We start from the raw sequence: 19,889 nt of genomic DNA, 5'->3' as shown, positions 1-19,889 counted from the left end.
TTTAACCCAGAGTAAATTGCATTAGCTATCAGTTCTGGGTGAAATTATGCCAGTGCAGAATCAGAGCAGGCACTTTCAGCCATGATCCATATTGAAAAGACTGAAGTTTTTCTGAAATCAGTCATGTATTCAATGACATAAGTCATTGCACAATGCAAGTGTCTGCCCAAATCAACATAAATCAGAGCTCTAAGCTCCACATTGTGGATCAAAATCAGGAGAGTTAGGAGTACATTGCATAATGTTTTAGATTTCCATGAGATTTGAAAGGGTACATTGCTGATTTCAAGGGATCCTACAGGATGGCTTCAGGATTGACTGCAGACACCTCCCACAGTCCACAGAGTGTGCTAAATAACTGTGAATGTTTTTGTTTGCATTTAGCTGCTACTCATTCTGTGCGTGAATCAGTGGTTCAACTGGCAGTTCTCCATTACTGGAGACATTGGGATAGGTATGACGGGCCACTCACAGGGGTTAAGCACCACACAGCAGGAGACAAAGACATGTTCACACGCAAAGATCCTACCCCCAAAGTATCTTCAGAGGCACCACATCTGGACCAGCCTGAAACGCATTGTATTCACAGGCCAAGGTTTTTATTTCAAAAATATGCTTAATTCATCTCCAAGATGTCACCTCTTGCCAAACTCTTCATATGCAGGGCCTGGAGGCTCTCCTTCCCATCACTACCCCATGTCCAATCCCCAGCACATACCGCCTCACTCCTGGCATGTATCTCATTTACATCCCTTTGTATAAATTACTGAAGATCTCGCTGTTTTTTCCTGGTAGCCTTTCTCTCCTCCAGTGCAGCTAGTAGGTGTGTTGTTGCTGTCTGGCTGCATTGAGGAATGTACCTCCAAGGGCTAGTGCCCTTCTTTATTGCGACACAGCAAAGTGACCACAGCTGTGCTGAATTTAATATGGTCCTGTTGGGAACCACTCATAACTATTTTAAGGCTTCTTTCTGGATGTAAAACGCTCTACATGTAGTTGTGCATTTGCATATGACCAATTTTGTGATTTTTTTTTGATGGAGCTCTGTTTGGTGCTCATGCTGAAAACGGTGATGCTTTAGTGCATCAAAATAGGTGCAAGCCAGTTTCTTGGCACGAGGGTTTGCACTTCTGATAGTTCCACTTGAAATGTGCATGTTGAATAAAGAGAATATTAGCTTCAATCTGCATTACAATGAAATAGCTCACACCATTTAATCTCCAAACCACACTTGAGTAGATGCTTGAAGAACATTCCATGTCTGTTTAAGTATTCTGCTGGAAAAGCAGGTGGAGAAAATTGAATGACGTCCAAAGGTTGCTTGGAAAATTCTCCATATTTGTTTCATCATTCGTAGCATGTTTTCAGATCTCAAACAACATTGTTAGGGATTAATTTTTCACTCAGTTATATGTCAAATAAAAAGGTGCAGAGTATGTGCACAGAGCAGCCACAGATCTGTAAATCACCTTTAAGCAGGGACGATGTGAAATCTGCCCACGTGCTTATTATCAATGTTCCATTGTGAATATTGCATCCACTTTGAATTGATCTGCAGAGGAGTGAATTTGAATTGCAGGAGCTTTCAAATAAAGTGGCATTTATGATGTCCATAAAAACAGAATGAAACATTCACAATATTAACTAATTGCCCACAATGTTACTGAAAAGGTTAATGAAAGAGAATGAGCTAGGAAGCTAAGTGAGCAAATATGTCTGCTTCTCAGTATAGTAGTTTTTCATTCTTTATTTTTATGGTGATCCAGCGCACGCAACTAAAGTTAATGGACTTTATTAGACTAACTTTTATTAAAGATTGGAGTAATTTATTACCTGAATCTTACTGTGGCAGATGATAATCCAGGTGAATGAGTGAGTTGGCAGAGGAGAACTGGTTTGGCCTTTGTTTAAGGAAGGTGCATTCAAGGACTTTGAAGCCAATTTTCCAGGGCACGGGAACTTGATAGAGTTTGTGGCTTTCTGAATGAGCTGCCATTTGTGGAGAATGGAACACTAAGGCATTTAAAAACATAAGAAAGAGAAGCAGCAGTAGGGCATGCGACCCCTCTAGTCTGCTCTGCCATTCAATAAGAATGTGGCTGACCTGATATGATCCTGGCCTTGGTTCTGTTTTCCCACCTGTTCCTCATTGCCTTTGATTCCCTGGTGGAATCAAAATCTGGCCATTTCGACCTTAAATATATTGATTCAGTGTCCACAGTCCTCCAGGGTAGAGAATCTCAAAGATTCACAGCTTTGAGAGAAAGAATTCCTCTTCCTCGCCTTCTTAAATGGGCATCCTCTGAGATTATACCCCCTTGTTCTCGATTCCCTCACAACAGAAAACATTCTCTTGGCAATCACCTTGTTAAGCCTTCTCAGAACCTTAGATGATTAAAAAAATAAACTCTCATTCCTCTAAACTCCAGTGAACATAGGCCTTGGCTGCTCAACTTTCCCTCATAAGCTAGCCCTTTCATCCTAGGAGTCAATCAAGTGAACCTCTGACCTACCTCTATTGCAAGTGCATCCCCTCCTAAATAAGGATACCTGAACTGTACAGGACTCATCTGGACTGAAAGGTAGAGGGGAGACAGCCAGTATAAAGAGGTGAGGGGAAGGGGTGGAATAAGTGCTGGCAGGTGATAGGTGGATCCAGGTGAAGAGGGATGAACGGGAATAGTGACAGAGGCTGGGAGGTGATAGGTGGAGGCAACAAAGGGTTGCAGATGAGTTGTTATGGGATGAGTCCCTGGTTCTGCATTAGAGATGGGAGAAAACTATCTCCTTAGCAGAATAAAAATGCTGATTGGATTTATCTTGGGAGAACTAGTAATTCCATATTGTGTTTTGATTTGGACAGGTTAGAAGAGTGGGCAAAGAAGTGGCAGATGGAATACGGTGTAGGGAAATGTAAGGTTATGCTCTTTGGTAGGAAGAATAAAGATGTGGGCTAATTTCTAAGTGGGGAGAGAATTCAGAAATCAGAGGTGCAAAGGGATTTGGGAGTCAGAATCAGGTTTATTATCACTGACATATGTAGTGAAATATGTTTTTGTTTTGCGGCAGCAGTACAGTGCAAGACATAAATTTACGAGAAGTTACAAAAATAAATAAATAGTGCAAAAGGGGAATAGCGAGATAGTGTTCATGGACTGTTCAGAAATCTGATGGCAGAGGGGAAGAAGCTGTTCCTGAAGCATTGAGTGTAGGTCTTTGGGCTTCTGTATCTCCTCCCCGATGGTAGTAACATGAAGAGGGCCTGTCCCGGGTGGTGAGGGTCCTTAATGATGGATGCTGCCTTTTTGAGACACTGCCTCTTGAAAATGTCCTCAATGGCGGAGATGGTTGTGCCAGTGATGGAGCTGGCTGAGTCTATAACCCTCTGCAGCCTCTTTCAATTCTGCACATTGGAGCCTCCATACCAGGCAGTGATGCAACCAGTCAGAATGCTCTCCACCGTACATCTGTAGAAATTTACAAGAGTCTTTGGTGACATACCAAATCTCCTCAAACTCCTAGTGATGTAGAGCTGCTGGCGTGCCTTCTTTGTGATTACATCAATGTGTTGGGCCCAAGATAGATCCTCTGAGATGTTGACACCCAGGAACTTGAAGCTGCTCATCCTTTCCACCACTGACCCCTCGATGAGGACTGGTGTGTGTTCTCCCAACTTCCCCTTCCTGAAGTCCACAATCAATTCCTTGATCTTGCTGACATTGGGTGTGAAGTTGTTGTGACACCACTCAACTGGCTGATCTATCTCACTCCTGTACGCCTCCTCATCACCATCTGAGATTCTGATAACAACAGTGGTGTCATCGGTGAATTTATGGATGGCATTTGAGCTGTGCCTAGCCACACAGTCATGAGTCAGAGAGGAGACCAGTGGGCTAAGCATGCATCCTTGAGGTGTGCCTGTGTTGATTGTCAGTGAGGAGTTCAGGATTCCCTTCAGAATCCTAGTTCAGGATTTCCTTAAGGTTAACTTGAGTTGGTAGTACGGAAGGCAAATGCAATGTTAGCATTCATTTTGAGAGGACTAGAATATAAAATCAAGGGTGTACTGCTGAGGCTTTATAAGGTGTTGGTCAAACTGCATTTGGAATAGTTGTTATAAGACTATTGAATGGTCCCCTAGTATGATAAGGTGGACTCCTGACCTCACAATCTACCTGGTTATGGCCTTGCACCTTATTGTCTGCCCGCCTGGCATTTTCTCTGTAACTGTAACACTTTATTCTTTATCAATGTACTGTTGTATTGAAATGATCTGTATGGATGTCACTTTAAACAAAGTTTTTCTCTGTACCTCGGTACATGTGACAATAAAAAAACAATTTACAGATTTATTTACCCATTTGTGAGCAATTTTGGGCCCCATATCTCAGGAAAGATATGCTGGGCCTGGAGAGGGTCTGGAGGAGCTTTACAACAATGATCCTGGGAATGAAAGGCTTAATGTATGAGGAGCATTTGATGACCCTGGCCCTGTACTCAATGGAGTTCAGAAGGATGAGGGGGAATCACATTGAAACCTATCAAATATTGAAAGGCCTGGACGGAGAGGACATGGGGAGGATTTTCCATCAGTTGGAGAGTCCACGATCCGAGGGCACAGCATTGGAATAAAGGGACATCCCTTTCGAACTGAGATGAGGAGGAATTTCTTCAGCTAGAGGGTGGTGAATCGATGGAACTTTTTGCCACAGACAGCTGTGGAGGCCAAGTCATTGGGTGTAATTAAGGCAGAGATTGATAGGTTCTTGTTTGGTAAGGAGGTTAAGGGTTACGGGGAGAAGGTGGGAGAATGGGGTTGAGGAAAAAAGATAAGCCATGATTGGATGGCAGAGCAGACTCGATGGGCCAAATGGCTTCTCCTACATCTTGTGGTTTCCAACAGAATCATTACTGACGTAGCTAACCCTGGAGAAACGAAGGACTGCGGTTGCTGGAATCTAGATGAAAAACATGATGATGCTGGAGGAACTCAGCAGGCCAGGTGTAGCTGACCCTGATAAAGACTTATTTCTGATGGGTTGGTTCAGTGATCATAAATCATTTGAAGTCTTCTAACAAGATTCCAGATTCAGCAGCATTTGCACCCACTCAAGTTGATTTGAATATTTTTGACAGGATCATTTGAACACATGACATCTCTGGGTATCATTAGATGGTTGCAGATCCAAAGTAGCTGCAGCCTAATTATCCTTAATCTTCATATGTGAACATGAAGTTGGGTTATTCCACAATATGTACCCTAATTGAGAGGAGATGGGAGTCCTGTTATACTCACACAGCTCTACTCCACAATGGGAGCATTTAGTTGGTAAAGATGGTCCCAGCTGGGACGCATTATTTAAAGTATTTGATTGCATGGTATTTTGTAATTCCTCTGAGTAATATTTCCCACCTGTGACCATTTTTACTGGGAAGTCTCTGAACAATGAAGCCAGCAAGAAGTAGTAAAACAATTGGGGTTGTATTTCTATATTGTACAGCTGTACATAGCTCAGAGAATGGAGCAGAGTCCAGTCGATAGGATTATAGTAGCATATGATCCATCAAACGCTCTGACTTTGGGAACTAGCTGTTGGAATTTATTTGTACAATACAGTCTGGTTATTATGTCATTGACCTCTCAGTAGTGTAGTCTGTTGCTGTGACTCACTGATACACCTTAATAACAAAGTTCTGTCAGGAGGAAACAGACTTTATCTTACTGACTGACCTCATAATAGTGCAATCCTTTTATTGTGACTGATTGACCCATGATAATGCAGCACTGTCATTGTGACTGATTGACCCAAGCATGTTGCGGCAAACTAGTCTAATATGGTGCAGTTCTGTCATTGCATAAATGGCTGGCTCACCTCATGCTAATACAACCCTGTGACTGATGGACAATGTAACAGCATTGTATCCTGGTGTGACCAAATGCCAATCCTAAGGTAGTTCAGTTCTTTTGTAGTGTGACTGATTGTCATTTCAAGAACAGAATCCCCATTATGAATTATTTTTGCAAATCCTGTTACTTTAAACCTGGTTATTTATTTGTTTTGCTAGGATTGATGTTGTTCTGTAATTTAATAGGAATTCAAAAGCTTTCAGTCACAATTGGTTATTTCTTTCTCTGCACTATAATAGTTCTATTATTATGGTCCTTTAATTTCAAAGAAATATTTTGTACAATTTCATAAAAGAATGACATAGTTATATATGACGTCAGTTAACATGCTGTGAATTACTTAAGTCATTGGTTGAGAATTAATCTCTAGTGACTGGCATTTATAAATGATTATTAAGATATAGTGCTGAGTGAAGCAGAGCTTGGGGAAAATATCGAGTATCCAACTGTAACTGAATAATTGTTATTAAAAGAAAAGGTCAGAATGATTCATGACCGTGCTTGCTGGTGTAGAATGATTGAATTTTAAATCAAAGGGTTTGCCGTGAGCTAATCCTCAATGAAGTTCAAAGAGCAGTGATCTTCTTAGACTAAATTTACCAAACTGAAGTCAGACCAAGTTCCCTTTCATTTATTCCAACCTTCTGATAACCTCCAGATGTACAAAGCATGTTCAGGCTGAGCAACTTCCAGTAATTCTCCTTACTCTGTTCTCTTAAGATTCAGGAAATGAGCTGTACTGATTGACAAGTAGTAGAGGTTGTCCATGCAATCCTTTATTGTAATGGCGTTGTCGATAGTACACTGTGTTCACCCAGAACTGTTTTTTTTGGGGGGGCTGATATTTACTTCATGTATGCAGTTAGTAATATACCTACATCCAGGGGACACAGAGAATCAGTAAACTACCGAAGACATGCTCCCAAGTAGTAGGATATGAGTTGAGGTTCTGGAGGAGACATTGAAAAGAAGCTCGCACAGTTAGTGATACAGCTTATGGTGTCATTTGTATGCCTGTATCTGCCACTGGTGGATTGAGACCATTAAGCCCTGAAGCTTACAAATCTACTGGTGTCTGTAGTCACCAGCAGATTCTTTGTCATAAATCAACCAACCTGCCAACTTTCCCAATAAGATGTCAGTGTGATCAACCAAATGACAAACTGAAGCAAAATTAAGAGAGTGCAACTCTCAAAAAGTTGTTGTATGCCCATTAATTATTTAAGTATCCAAACATACCTATTGCTTTTCACTAATATATTCTTGATCTATTTTTTCTCAACAATCACTTCAATAATTTCAAAATTCTTTCATAAAGAGCTATTGGGAACTTATCCAAAGCAATGGAGGTTCATATGGTATAAACAGAAAGCTTACTGTACTTCAAGAACAAAATATAATAGATAAAATAATTACCTATTTATGCTGCTCTTGACATTATGAACTAACTTATTATATTTATTCAATGTTTTGAATGTGATCAGGTTTGTCTGTGCTGAAGGCATTTCAGTTGTCCTGAACAAAAGGGAAAGAAGGACCTCACAGGGTCTGAGATAACGCACTGCAACAATTGTTCGATTTATTAGGCATGATTGTAAAATATAAGGAAACATTCATCCTAAAGCAATCTTTCATTTCAGGCTAAGCAGATAATGATAACATTCACCTCAGGAATAAAACTGGAGTAGCTTTTGTTTGGCATCTGTCTTAGGTACTGAGTGCCTGATTGTTAGACTCATCCTAGATTTGGTAGTAGACCACAGCAATGATGAAAATGGGAGTTTCAAAATTCACTGATGTGGTACTTGCAGGAAATCTGATGTACTGCTTTATGTCTTGACAGTTGGGTAAGGTCAAATCAAGACATGATTTCATCTCTAGATGGAGCAAAAGAAAGACAGCCTGTTTGTTAGATAATGTGTATATTTCTGGTGCTGAGGAAGCAGAAGATTCATTTTACCATCATTTATGTTTTTCTCATGTTACATGACCTTTACACTTTCTGAAGTTCTTTACTTGTCTCATCCGCACTGTAATTTTGTGCATTTTCATGCTCACTGTTCATTAACCAGTCTTTAAACCCCCCCCCCCCACTCCCACTGCCTATTCTCTCATTTCTTGAAGTCATACAATATGGAGTGATTAGAGAAATGGAAATTGCAAAAACTTGTTTAAAATCCTGATACAGACTCCTTTATGGCCTTGTTTGAGAGGTGTTTAACTTTCCTATGTTTGTGATAAATTTATTTTATTTCTTTATCCAGGGCTATGGGGAACCTGCAGCAAGCTCTTGTGTGCTTTGAAAAGAGACTGGTGGTAGCCCATGAACTTGGAGAATCATCCAACAAAGCCCAGGCATATGGAGAGCTTGGAAGCTTACATAGCCAGCTAGGAAACTATGAACAGGCAATTTCTTGCCTTGAGCGACAACTAAACATCGCCCGTGAAATGAAAAATCGAATTTTGGAAAGCGATGCAGCCTGTGGCCTTGGTGGAGTTTACCAACAGATGGCAGAGTATGAAACTTCACTGCAGTACCATCAGCTTGACTTAGAGATTGCGGAGGAAACTAATAACCCTACATGTCAGGGTCGTGCCTATGGTAACCTGGGATTGACCTACGAATCTTTGGGAAATTATGAAAGAGCTGTAATGTACCAGGAGCAGCATCTGAGTATAGCTGCTCAAATGAATGACTTGGTGGCTAAAACTATTGCGTATAGCAGCTTAGGGAGAACACACCATGCCCTACAGAACTACTCACAGGCAGTCATGTATTTACAGGAAGGTATGTGCTTCTTGCATTAATATGTTATGATCTCTGACATGTTTTTTTCTAACATTTTCCTTCCTCCCTCAGCATAGGTAAAAATTAGAAATTCATTTGTACAAGCCCTTTTAAAAAAAAATCCCAGCTGGAATTGGCTTTCTGGGTGTCAAATTGTCAATAAGTTTGATTCCTGACTTTTCATTGTGAACTTCTTTTATCCTAACACTTTTCTCTGGCTTAAAACTCCCCCAAGTGACATCAACAGTAGCACCATGCAAAATCCATTTGTAGTGAGCTTTTCTACCTGGTGTCTGAAACCTGTTTCTCCTGAAATTACACTGCTTTAAGTGCCAGCACTCTCACTGCATTATTTGTCCTTCCTGAGACCTGTGACCTGCAACTGAAATACAGTCTCAGATGTGTGTCTTGGCTTCTTTATCTGAGGAGGTTAATGCCACTTCAGTCTTTATTTCCAAGCCCGAGGTTCATTCCAGGCTGCTGCTGCTGATTTGTCCAACAACTCAGTTAGCTGCTCATTGCTGTAAGGGAGGTCACCCAAACTGCATACTGGAGAGCAGACTTCATCAACTTTACCTTCACCCCACAGAAGCAGGCAGAATGGGCACATGCATTTGCCTGCATTTCAGGCTTCCCCAAATTTCATGCATTCAAAGACTTCACTCATTTATTATTATTGCTTACACGGATCACTTTGGCAGCCTCCTTGCCAGGAATGCCTGGTTTTACCGCTGAAGGGTCTTTGTTTTACCCCTGAAGGGTTCTTTGTGACTTCTGTGCATGAAGAACATGCCTCCCGTGAGCACTGTTCTTCACCAGCCTGCCCTGCTTCCTCTGACCTCCTGGGAGCCAACTCCCTTTGCCTCCTCTCCTTTTATTACAGCATCCATTCATTCAGTAGCAACACATCCCAATAGCTGGAAGAGTGTTTCTTAAGTGCCTAGATCAACAGAAGATACCATGCTAAAAGCAACAGTTTCAGTTTAATGGTGGCATTACACAGGGAAATCTGAGAAGGCAATTTTGTGAACACTGAGTTGAAATTCATGACCACTATGCAGCTTTCACAAACAACGTTAAGTTGAACTGCAATGCTATTTTAATGCCGCTAAAAGGTAGTATTGCAATTTATGGTCTGAAAAAAGCATCTATTGCTTTTAGCACCATAGCCATTGAAGAACCATCCAAATCCCCCTCCTACCTCATCAATTACAGCACAGACTAGGTGCAAGGTAGAGTAGCTGGTATTTCATTCCAATTTATACAATTTTCCTAAGGGACATTGAATTAGTTCATTTGTGGCTTTATGGTAATGTCGACTGGAGTGTGACTGTTCAAACCTGATTTAAAAGTCAGTAGTAATTGAAGACTTAATCCATAGTGTCTGGGCTAGCTTAAAGAAATCAGTTGCATTTTTCTTTTCAACAAAAAACAATTTTATTTCTTTTCATTCTCTTTGTAGTTCTTATCTCCTTTGTAGATTAGTACAAAGTCCAAGGGTGTAGTTAAAGAAATGCAATGGTTTCATTGATTTAGTTGTGATATCTTTCATAATCTACTTATTTTACTAATTTTTATCACAATCTGAATTTTTCTACCACTTGTTGTTAAATGTCTTTCTGGGGTATTTCACAAGATTTATCTTTGTTGCTCAGGTTTGAGACTGGCAGAACAGCTTGGTCGCAGAGAAGATGAGGCTAAAATCAGACATCGTTTGGGACTTTCACTGTGGGTCAGTAGGAACCTTGAAGAGGCACAGCACCAGGTATCTAATAGCAAGAAAGTCAAATGCTATAAATCTCTCATTGGAAAAATGAGTGGTATCACTTAGGCTGGAGTCTGGTGGGATGAATGTTATATTTAATTTTTCTATTTGCTTTGTACATGTCATTTTTTCATAGAAACAACTGCAAATAAAAGTAGGTCAAAAACTAATGTTGGAAAATCAGCTGTGAAGATCAGAAGTGTGAAACTCTAAGTAAAACTTCATGCTAATTTATTGTTACTAAATCACACCTGAAGCTTGAGGTTTTAAAAACTACTCAATGCATTGTATTATTAGATACAGATATTTTAGTTTCTTTTAATGATGCTTGGCAAATAAATCGTAGGGAAAAAGCATGAGGGGCAACACCAGGTGAAAAGGGCATACAAATTTCATCAATCAAAACACCTGAAGAAAATTTACTGATGAAGAACTGAGGTTAAAATCAACACAGGTTGCGAGGAGTAATTCAAATTTTCATTTAAGAAAGAAAATGCATTTTTAAGTTCTGATAATTTGTTCCTTTGACTCAATCCAGCCCTCAGTCTAAGAGAGGAGTTTTTTTTTAAAGAATATTACCCAGTGTTTTTGGTTGTGTTCATCACTCTGATGCAGTCAAGCAACACCACAAAGACATAGATGACCATGACTTATCTAAACTGTCATTACATGAAAATCCTCTCTTTCAGAAAGAAGAATGATTCCTTTAGAAAGACTGTAGTAACTTCACACAGTGGTGGAAGGGAAGACTTATGTCTGATCTGCCATTAGTTTATTCTGGCATTTTCAGTATCTGAAGTAATTTGTCATGATAATAACTTTAAGGATTGTTGGAAGTTCAAGGTCTGCCCTAGAAATTCTATGGTTATAACGATGCTGTTTACTTCCCTAAATGAACAGAGCATCATTTTAGAGACATGTCCATATGGTCCAATATCTAATCAGTGGATGTACAAATAATACAACTTATAAAACATCTTCAACACTGAGAATATGTTTCAGGTAACTTCAAGAGTGAAAGCGTGGGCACTTATATGGTAGGGGTATATTCTCCCATGATAGGGGTATCAAAAACAGGAGAGCATAGGGTAAGGTGGGAGGGAAGGAGTTTTAAAAGGGGATCTGTATGGTCACTATTTTACACAGAGAGTGATTGATATTTGGAACGTGCTGCCAGAGCAAGTAGTGGAATCGACACAATTTAGATAGACATGTAAATAGGCAAGACTTCAAAGGATACAGACTTAATGGAGGCAAATGGGATTGGTGTAGATGGGCAAAAAGGCTGGCATGGGCGTGATGGGCTGAAGGGCCTATTTCTGAGCTGTACAACTCCATGACTCTATGTAGTAACTATTGGCCGCTGAAGATCACCAATAAGTGCTTCAAATAACATCTCCATCGAGCTACATTGTAATTACTTTACGTGCAGAGTAGATCCTGGCTACTTGACACCATGTGTGATGGGACCTGATCGTTCTTGCTGGTGTAAAGTTGGGTATCAACAGATTACTTCCTTGGACTGGACAGGTTTGGGTTGGCTGTGGTTGTGTGACATTCAGGTTAATTTTATATCTGGGCAGTTATCTGATGCAGAGACTGTTGGAGTCAGATTTATTCATTTCCATGGGTTACAGCAGTGTTGCAAATGTTAATGTGATTTGATTTATTGGTGTTGCAGCTCATTGGATATGAAATGTACAGTACTCTGTATTGAGTGAATGTGCAGTTCACAAGGTATTCAGAACTTTGTGGATGAGATGTGCAGTATATCGTGTGAAACAAGTGTAGGGGTGACAGGATCTGCAGTACTTTGTGCATAGATTTAATAGCTAGTTTTGCGATACACCTTGTACTTCATTCCTTCCTTTCACAGAACACTAGTCATCTTCTGTCTGCTGGAGGAATGAGTTTGTGTGGATGAAATGTATATACCGATCACATGATATGCAGTACTCTGTGCATGAAAGTGAGCAGTACAGAATTAATACAGTGCTGCTATTTCAAACCGAAGGAGGAGCTGAGCAGAGATCTACCATTCTTGTACAGGGAAAACATGACGGTTGTTCATTCTGGATTATAGTTCTACTCTTCAAAATTTCCTTTAAAAGTAGAATTAAAAGAGGCTAAATTTTTCAAGATTCAGTGATAACTAAGAATTAAAAATTAGTGTGGGGAAAAGCCAAAAGAAGGAAGAATTATTACATTAAGTACATAAATATATTCTCTTATACTCATGACATTGAGGGAGCCCCTCTTATGACATTGAAGGAAACCATTCAACCCATAAGCACTCTGCTGGCTCTCAGAGTATTCCCAAGCCCCATCCATTTCCCTGTAACCTATTCTCTCTCAAATATGCAAAAAACCCACCCTGATCCTCCTGCCATTCACCTAGCCGAGGGTATTTTTGTAGTCGTCAATTAGTCTACCAACCAGCACAACTCTGGATGTGGAGGAAGCTGGAGGGCCTGGAGGGAAACCCGCAGGGAGAATTTTCAAACTCTGCATGAACAGTACCTGATGTAAAGATTGAACCTGGTCCATTGGTGCTAAATGGAAGCAGCACTACCTGCTGCATCACTCTGCTGTTTGAACAGTGTTGGACATGGTAATATAGACATCAGTCATCAAATGTCTTGGCTTGGGATTCCCAGGAGTAACTGTGCACTGCCAGGTTAAATTGTATTCCTGATAAGTTAATGAAACAAATACTTGTCTACTCCACTGATATCTGTTTTAAATACAAAACACCATAAATGATAAATAAGTTATAATTACTCTTTTCCTTTTCAGCCTTTATAGAGCATCTGCTTTATTTGAAAATATTCGCCATGAAGCACACACAGCACTGATTATAAACTTCACTGTTTGACCTTCAAACATCCTCCTATCAAGCTTTACAGCGAGTTTTGGTCAGCCTAGGTACGTTAGAGTTCCAGAACAAGCCAAAAGTCTTAAAGTCCAGTTAATTTCTGAGGACAGTTTTCCCAATTATTCTTTTCAAAGTAATTTTCTTCTTCCCATTTTCATCCTCTTCTCGGGCAATAGCCAACTGCTGGTGGAAGGTGGATGGTTCATCTGCGGTCATTTCTCTGCAACTTGTGGTTTTGTCTTTGTTAGTTCATAATAGCCTTGTTATGCTTTTTTCTTCCACCCAGTTAGGAAGTATTGATCTATATTATACATCACAGCTGTGATTGTGAGCTGTAAGACAGGATATAAATCCACATATTATCATTCATGGTCACCGTGTGTTAGTAAATCTGTGTAGGACCCAACTGTGCTATCCTTACTAAGAGGTTTCTGAAAATGAGCTCCATTAAAAATAATTATCTGGTCATTCATTTCAACATTGCTTTTGAAACCTTATGATGCACTGATTGGCTATAACTGCTGTCTATGAATAACAATACAAAAAAATAAGCGATTGACAGAAAAGCATTTTTCGAAGCACTGAAGTGAGCAAAGACGTCTACAAATGCAAGTCTGTTTTCTTCACCTGGCAGTCTCACTCTGATATAACTGCAGGGAATAAGTGGAAAATATATTGGTTCAGTATGGGTTTGTTAATTAGCAAATCATAATTATGTTTATCATACTGTTGCTGACATGGAAGGTCTTAATTCTTTAATGGAATTGCAGCTTATCCCTGCTGCTATCAATATAATTTTGATGCAACATAATCATAAATTAATTCAGCAAATAATAAATTGTTTGCAAATATGAATGGATTTGTTTTAACCTGCTTCTGTTTTGTGCATAACTGAAATAACTCATTACTAAGGCAGAAGGTGACTATAATTGCAAAGTACATTTAATAACTTTAATGGAAGATGCATTTTTGTTTATAATTTGTATTCATTTAATAGAAAATCTTTACATAATTATCCATATGTATAGAATTAAATGAATCAGAAATGGTGAATGGTCTTCCTCAGCAAGCATTTTTCAAAGAAAACCTAGGGATGGTGACCTCATGACATCTGTAAGATGCCTAAGGTTCTTTAGGTTAGACTATATATGATATATATTTATATACTTAGCAAATTGAATTAATCATCCCACCCTTCATCACACTTTTTCTTCCTCATAATCTTATCAGGTCGTCATGATGAGGCATTGGCAGTGGCAGAGAGGGGAAGAACAAGGCATTTGCTGACCTTTTGGTAGAAAGGCAAACTGGACAGCAAGTGCCTGACTCATTGACTCCAGTCACCATTGACCAAATTCTGGAGGCCATCAATAATCAACGCAGTCTGGTACTGTACTACTCCCTAGCAGCTGGATACCTCCTACAGCTGGTTACTGGCACCGGGAGCAGGTACGAGGTTCATGTAGTTATTTAATAAGTGAAACATAACCCTCATTCTTGCACCCTCAAGTAGCTATTGAATCTATTGAATCCATTCATGTCTTTCTTGTAATGTAGCATTGGCTTATGCCATATATGTAGAGCAACACTTATTTTGCACTGACACATTATCTGAAACAGGATTAGGTAAATTCCATACACAGTTGTACCATGTTTTAATCTTAAATCTTCTTGATGACTATTAAAAGATCAACGGCTGTTTCAAAGAAACAAGATGGTTTTCACCCATCCCTTGAACAAAGTGATGAAAACAGATTTGTCAGTTCAGTTTGTAGGACTTTGCTGTGTTCAGATCTGTTTCCTTACAAGTCATGATGCATCAAAAGTTCTTCATTGGTTGTGAAACTCCCTGGGATGTCCTGAATTGAAAGATGCTCTGTAAATGCAAACTTTTTACTTTCTTTTACAATCATGAAATTCAATCTGATAATGTGTCAAAACATTTCCTCATAGCTGTATTTGCAACATAATTGTATTGCAGCAAAAAATCTTCCTTTCCAAACAATAATTTCTTATCTTCAGGGAGGGACTCTTGCTTTAAATCAATGATATTTTACTTTTAATTTTATGACACAGATAAGTTGACTGATATGTTTAAGTACTTAAGTTTCAATCCACATCTTATTATTTAATTGACCCCAGTGAAATTAAGATTGTTCATTAAGGGCTTACTATATTTGAAAGAGGAAAATAATATGATTGGACTATAATAATAAATGGGACAATAAGTAATGCAATTTAACCACAAACAACAATAAATTCAGCAAGCTTTCTATTCACTATTAAGAGTATAATATTTTAATAGCTAGTGCTATACTTCACAGTCAAATGCAGGAAATAAGATCAAGTTATTCATCAATCCATTTCCTATGTAGTGATTAGCATAGTGTGCATTCTGTAACATATGCTGGCATAATTTTTAAGTGACTCTATGTAGACTTGTTTAAAAAAAATGTTATTTCTTAAAAAAAACTGCTGAAGCAGAAGTGTTGTCATCAAGATCTCTTTTAAACGTTTATTTGTCCCAACACCTTTGATATGATAAAGGAGATAACTTTCAAAATGCATAATTACAAATTTTGAGGTAGTTGTATATAACTGTCAGCAAGTAATGAGCACCAGATGTGGATGTGCAAGATGGCGTTAGCTGCTACGTTATCGTACTTAATTGAAGTGGAGGTGGGAAATTGGTGACCCAAAAAAGGATGCCAGGCACAACAATGGGAAATAAAAAAAGCTTTCAAAATAGTCCAAAGGCAAGAAACAGCAGGAAGAATGTCCCTATTGATTTTCTTTTACAAAAATCAATATTATTTTTAATGCCTTCTTACACCGCTTTTGAAGTGGAATGTAACTCATTGTAAGAATGATAAATGCTAATAATTTACTCAGTACCTCTAGTATGTATAGTAACACTGTGGAGGTGAAATAAGCATTTAGTTGTGTATTCCCGTTTTTTTTTCTCCAGAATGAATTGGCATCTCTTTGTTGTTAATATTCAAATCACTTAGTTAAAGGAAAAGCAGGCAGAATGTTTGCCTCCCAAATGATATCATGAATGGAATTAAGAAAATTAGATGACTTTCCAGTAAGAAAGGATTAATAGCATTAAATACAGACCAGGTAAAATCTTTAGTCAGGGTTCTTATGATCAACATCACAGTAACTTCAAGTTTTCAACTATTGTCTGCCAGAGAATTGACATAGGTGGTTCCTTCTGCTGGCCCTTTAGTGGTTCCACCCATCTTACAAAGCAGAGGACATAGTGAAATTCTGTAACCTGGTCAAAGGCAGGTAGAGTTGGTAAATCTTTGATAATACAGATTTTTTTCTTTCCTAAAATGTTCTTAACTTTTAATATGCACAGGAATGTGCAGCAATTGCACAAGGATGTAAATTTCCCTCGTTTTTTCCCATGTGTCTGCTCTGCAGACCTTGCCCTTGTTCTAGTCAGCTAGCAGTAAACGGGGTGAATCGCTGTGCTTCTCCTACCTTAAAACTGCACGTTGTGCCATTGCTGTTGAACTGGAATGTAGATGGAGGAGCTGGTGGTAGGAGCAGAGAATGTTGTTGATCACAATGTAATAGTGCAGACGCTGATTCAGTATAAATGTGGTTGGGGCTGCTACTCACTGGAGACCACAGAGGTCTGAGCAATTCATTCCTGACTTAATGAGAAATAAGCTAGGCAACATGATTCTTAAGATGTGGGAATCAGTCCTGCTCTAAAACTTCACACTTGAAACTCTTTTGTATCAGACAATGAAGTGACTTATGTAGACCAACTGCGCAGTTTTTAAAATGTATGGATTAATTGAAGAGGAAACAGTACCCTCATAACCTGAATTCATTTCATGTTTGGAAAACTCAAAACAAAATGAGGAAGATTCATTAAAATTCTCTTTGCACTGAATCATGTCTCCTGTCGAGGGTTGTGTTTTCTGAAATCCAGTTATGGTCTGCACGATGTGCTGGAACGTGCACGTCCGCTGTTTTATGTATTTCTTTTCTGTGCCATCCACTCGGGGGCCCTGCCAGTGTTGTGGCTGCAATCCAATTTTCTCACTTTCCCTTGATGAGAGTGGCTGCCACTCCTTGGTGATTCCTACTGTTTGCATGTCTGAGATGGAGATTTACACAAAGGACAGACTGCAGTGCATTACTCCATCCCATTAAACTTGTTTAATACAATATATCTCCTCAGGGACGTCTACCAGACACCATTTTCAGGGCTAGCATCCCCCCTTTCTGTGATCTGCAATAGAATCCACCTGACCGATGAGAAAAAAAATACTGGTTGTAAGTGTTCAACTGAAAAGATTTAAATAGACTCAACCCTGTTTTCTAGTCGACACAGGCTGAAACAAACCTGAATTTACCATTTAATTGCCCCTAAAATTCTGCATTGGTTTTGGCATTTAGGTCAGAAAAAGTACCTGGCCCTGAAACCACTTTCTGTAGATTTCTGCACAAAAAAAGTGATGCACAAATTTGTACCTCCTCTCTTAATTCACAGTAAAAACAATGACCAGCCCCAAATTTCCCATATTTATGCTGGTGATGCACTGGGGGTTCATTAAAATGAACAATATAGGCACAGCTGTTTCGGGGATCAGGTGAGACAAGCTGAAGTAGGAGTTTTTTTTGAGCCTGATGACTGGTGAAAGTTTGAATTACTGCAGTTGGGAACAACCTTTGGAGCAATTTATTTTTTTTGGCATTGAGCCTAGACGGTCTTGAACTTGCTTTCTGACTGCCTGTGGGAGAGTGAGACTACTGAGAGATTTTGATCAGATCCCTCCCCCATCTCTCCATGCATTAAGTGAGGACTTACTCAGGTGCAGGTATTGAATTCCCTGTGGGGATATCTTTGTAGGGCATTCTCATGGTGCACAAGGTATGAAGGAGGCTGAGGGGTGACCTTATAGAGGTACATAAAATCACTGAGGGACGTAGATTAGGTGGATGGTCAATATCTTTCTCCCAGGGTCAGGGAATCTAAAACTAGACAACATAGATTTAAGGTGAGAGGAGAAAAATTTAAAAGGGACCTGAGGAGAAACTTTTTCACACAGAGGGTGTCGGGTTTATGGGACGAGTTGCCAGAGGAAGCTGTAGAGTGGGTGTAATCACAATGTTTAAAAGGCATTTAGACATGTACATGGATAGGAAAGGTTTAGAGCAGTGGTTTTCAACCGTTGTCATGCTGCGGACCCCCAGAACATGTCCTTGTTAGATGGCAGACCCCCAAAGCCCACAAAATCAAACAATCAATAATTCATGCCTACAACACTTAAATTACTGCACATAGGCCCTATTGAAATAGTGGCTATTTCAATCACTGATAATTACCAGCGGTGTCTTTCAGTGTTCAGTTCAATGTGAAGGTTGTGCCTGTTTTGCACTGCAGAGTTTGTCCAAACGTGGTGGTATGTGCGACAAACATATGCATATGTCATCCTCGATATTCAGTCTTGATCTGTATTTGGTTTTCATGGCAGTGACTGCAGAAAATGCTATTTCGCACAAGTAAGTGGTTGAAAATGGTGACAGAACATTGACGGCTTTGCCGGACAGCAGTGGATACTCCTGGGAACATGCTAGTGACATTCTTTTTTTTAAATTTTATTTTATTTACAGCGTGGTAACAGGCCCTTCCGGCCCACTGAGTCCGCGCCACCCATTTTAAACCCAATTAACCTACCCATGTGTTTCTGCAATGTGGGAGGAAACCCATGCAGACATGGGAGAGCGTAAACTGCAAGCGCAAAGTCCTGTCAGATGACAGTTCAGCCAATTCTTCTTGCTCACGTCCAGTTAAATCAGTAAGCATTCATTCAAACAGATTTCGAATCCAATCAAACATGCTCGTATCATCGTCACCGAAATACTCATGGAAATAATGTGACAGCTGTTGAATATGGTTCAAAACGGTGCTCACAATGGCCTCTGTCTTAGTCTTGTTCACTGTCAGAAAGTCAGCCAGCAACGGAAACATATCATAGACACCTTGCTCACATCTTCCCTTCCAGATATGAAGTTTTTTCTGGAAGGCATTGATTTTGTCATGCGTTTTCAGAACATTTGAGCCAGGTCCTTGCAATGATAGATTTAAGCTATTCAAAATGTTGAAAATATCTGCAAGATAAGCTAATCCGGCAACCCATGTCTCATCTGTCAAGAACTGTGCCAATGATCCGTTATGCTCATTTAGAAAAATGAGCTGTTCATATCGCAATTCATATTCATATTCATGGCCGCCATCTGACTTCTGTACGTAGCAACAAATGCTTATGCTCGGCTTCCATTTCACGGCATATGTTTTCAAACAAAAGATGATTGAGTGGCCTGGCTTTGATAAAGTTACCGATCTTAATGCACGTGGAAAACACATCTGCAAGATTTTCATCCATATCCTTTGCAGCCAAAGCCTCACGGTGAATCATGCAGTGGGTTGCTGCTACAGGTGGAGCTACTTCTTTCACTCATGCGACTAGACCCGACTTCAGTCCTGTCATTGCAGCAGCACCATCCGTGCACAGTCCAATACACT

General features: G+C 39.6%; 1 protein-coding gene across 1 annotated transcript in view; it reads left to right on the top strand.

Moving 5' to 3' along the window:
* Window positions 1–19,889, top strand: part of LOC127579325 (tetratricopeptide repeat protein 28-like) — a 603,896-nt gene that overhangs the window by 441,755 nt on the left and 142,252 nt on the right. Inside the window, 8 exon segments of the mRNA XM_052032043.1 lie at window positions 8,173–8,696; window positions 10,352–10,461; window positions 13,259–13,304; window positions 13,307–13,321; window positions 13,324–13,386; window positions 14,567–14,611; window positions 14,614–14,756; window positions 14,758–14,785. Of these exon segments, the coding sequence (XP_051888003.1) occupies window positions 8,173–8,696; window positions 10,352–10,461; window positions 13,259–13,304; window positions 13,307–13,321; window positions 13,324–13,386; window positions 14,567–14,611; window positions 14,614–14,756; window positions 14,758–14,785 (974 nt within the window).

This window comes from Pristis pectinata, chromosome 17, assembly GCF_009764475.1.
Source record: "Pristis pectinata isolate sPriPec2 chromosome 17, sPriPec2.1.pri, whole genome shotgun sequence".
NCBI classification, from domain to species: Eukaryota; Metazoa; Chordata; class Chondrichthyes; order Rhinopristiformes; family Pristidae; genus Pristis; species Pristis pectinata.
Note: the sequence above shows the minus strand (reverse complement) of the source record. Positions and strands in the feature narration are given on the sequence as shown.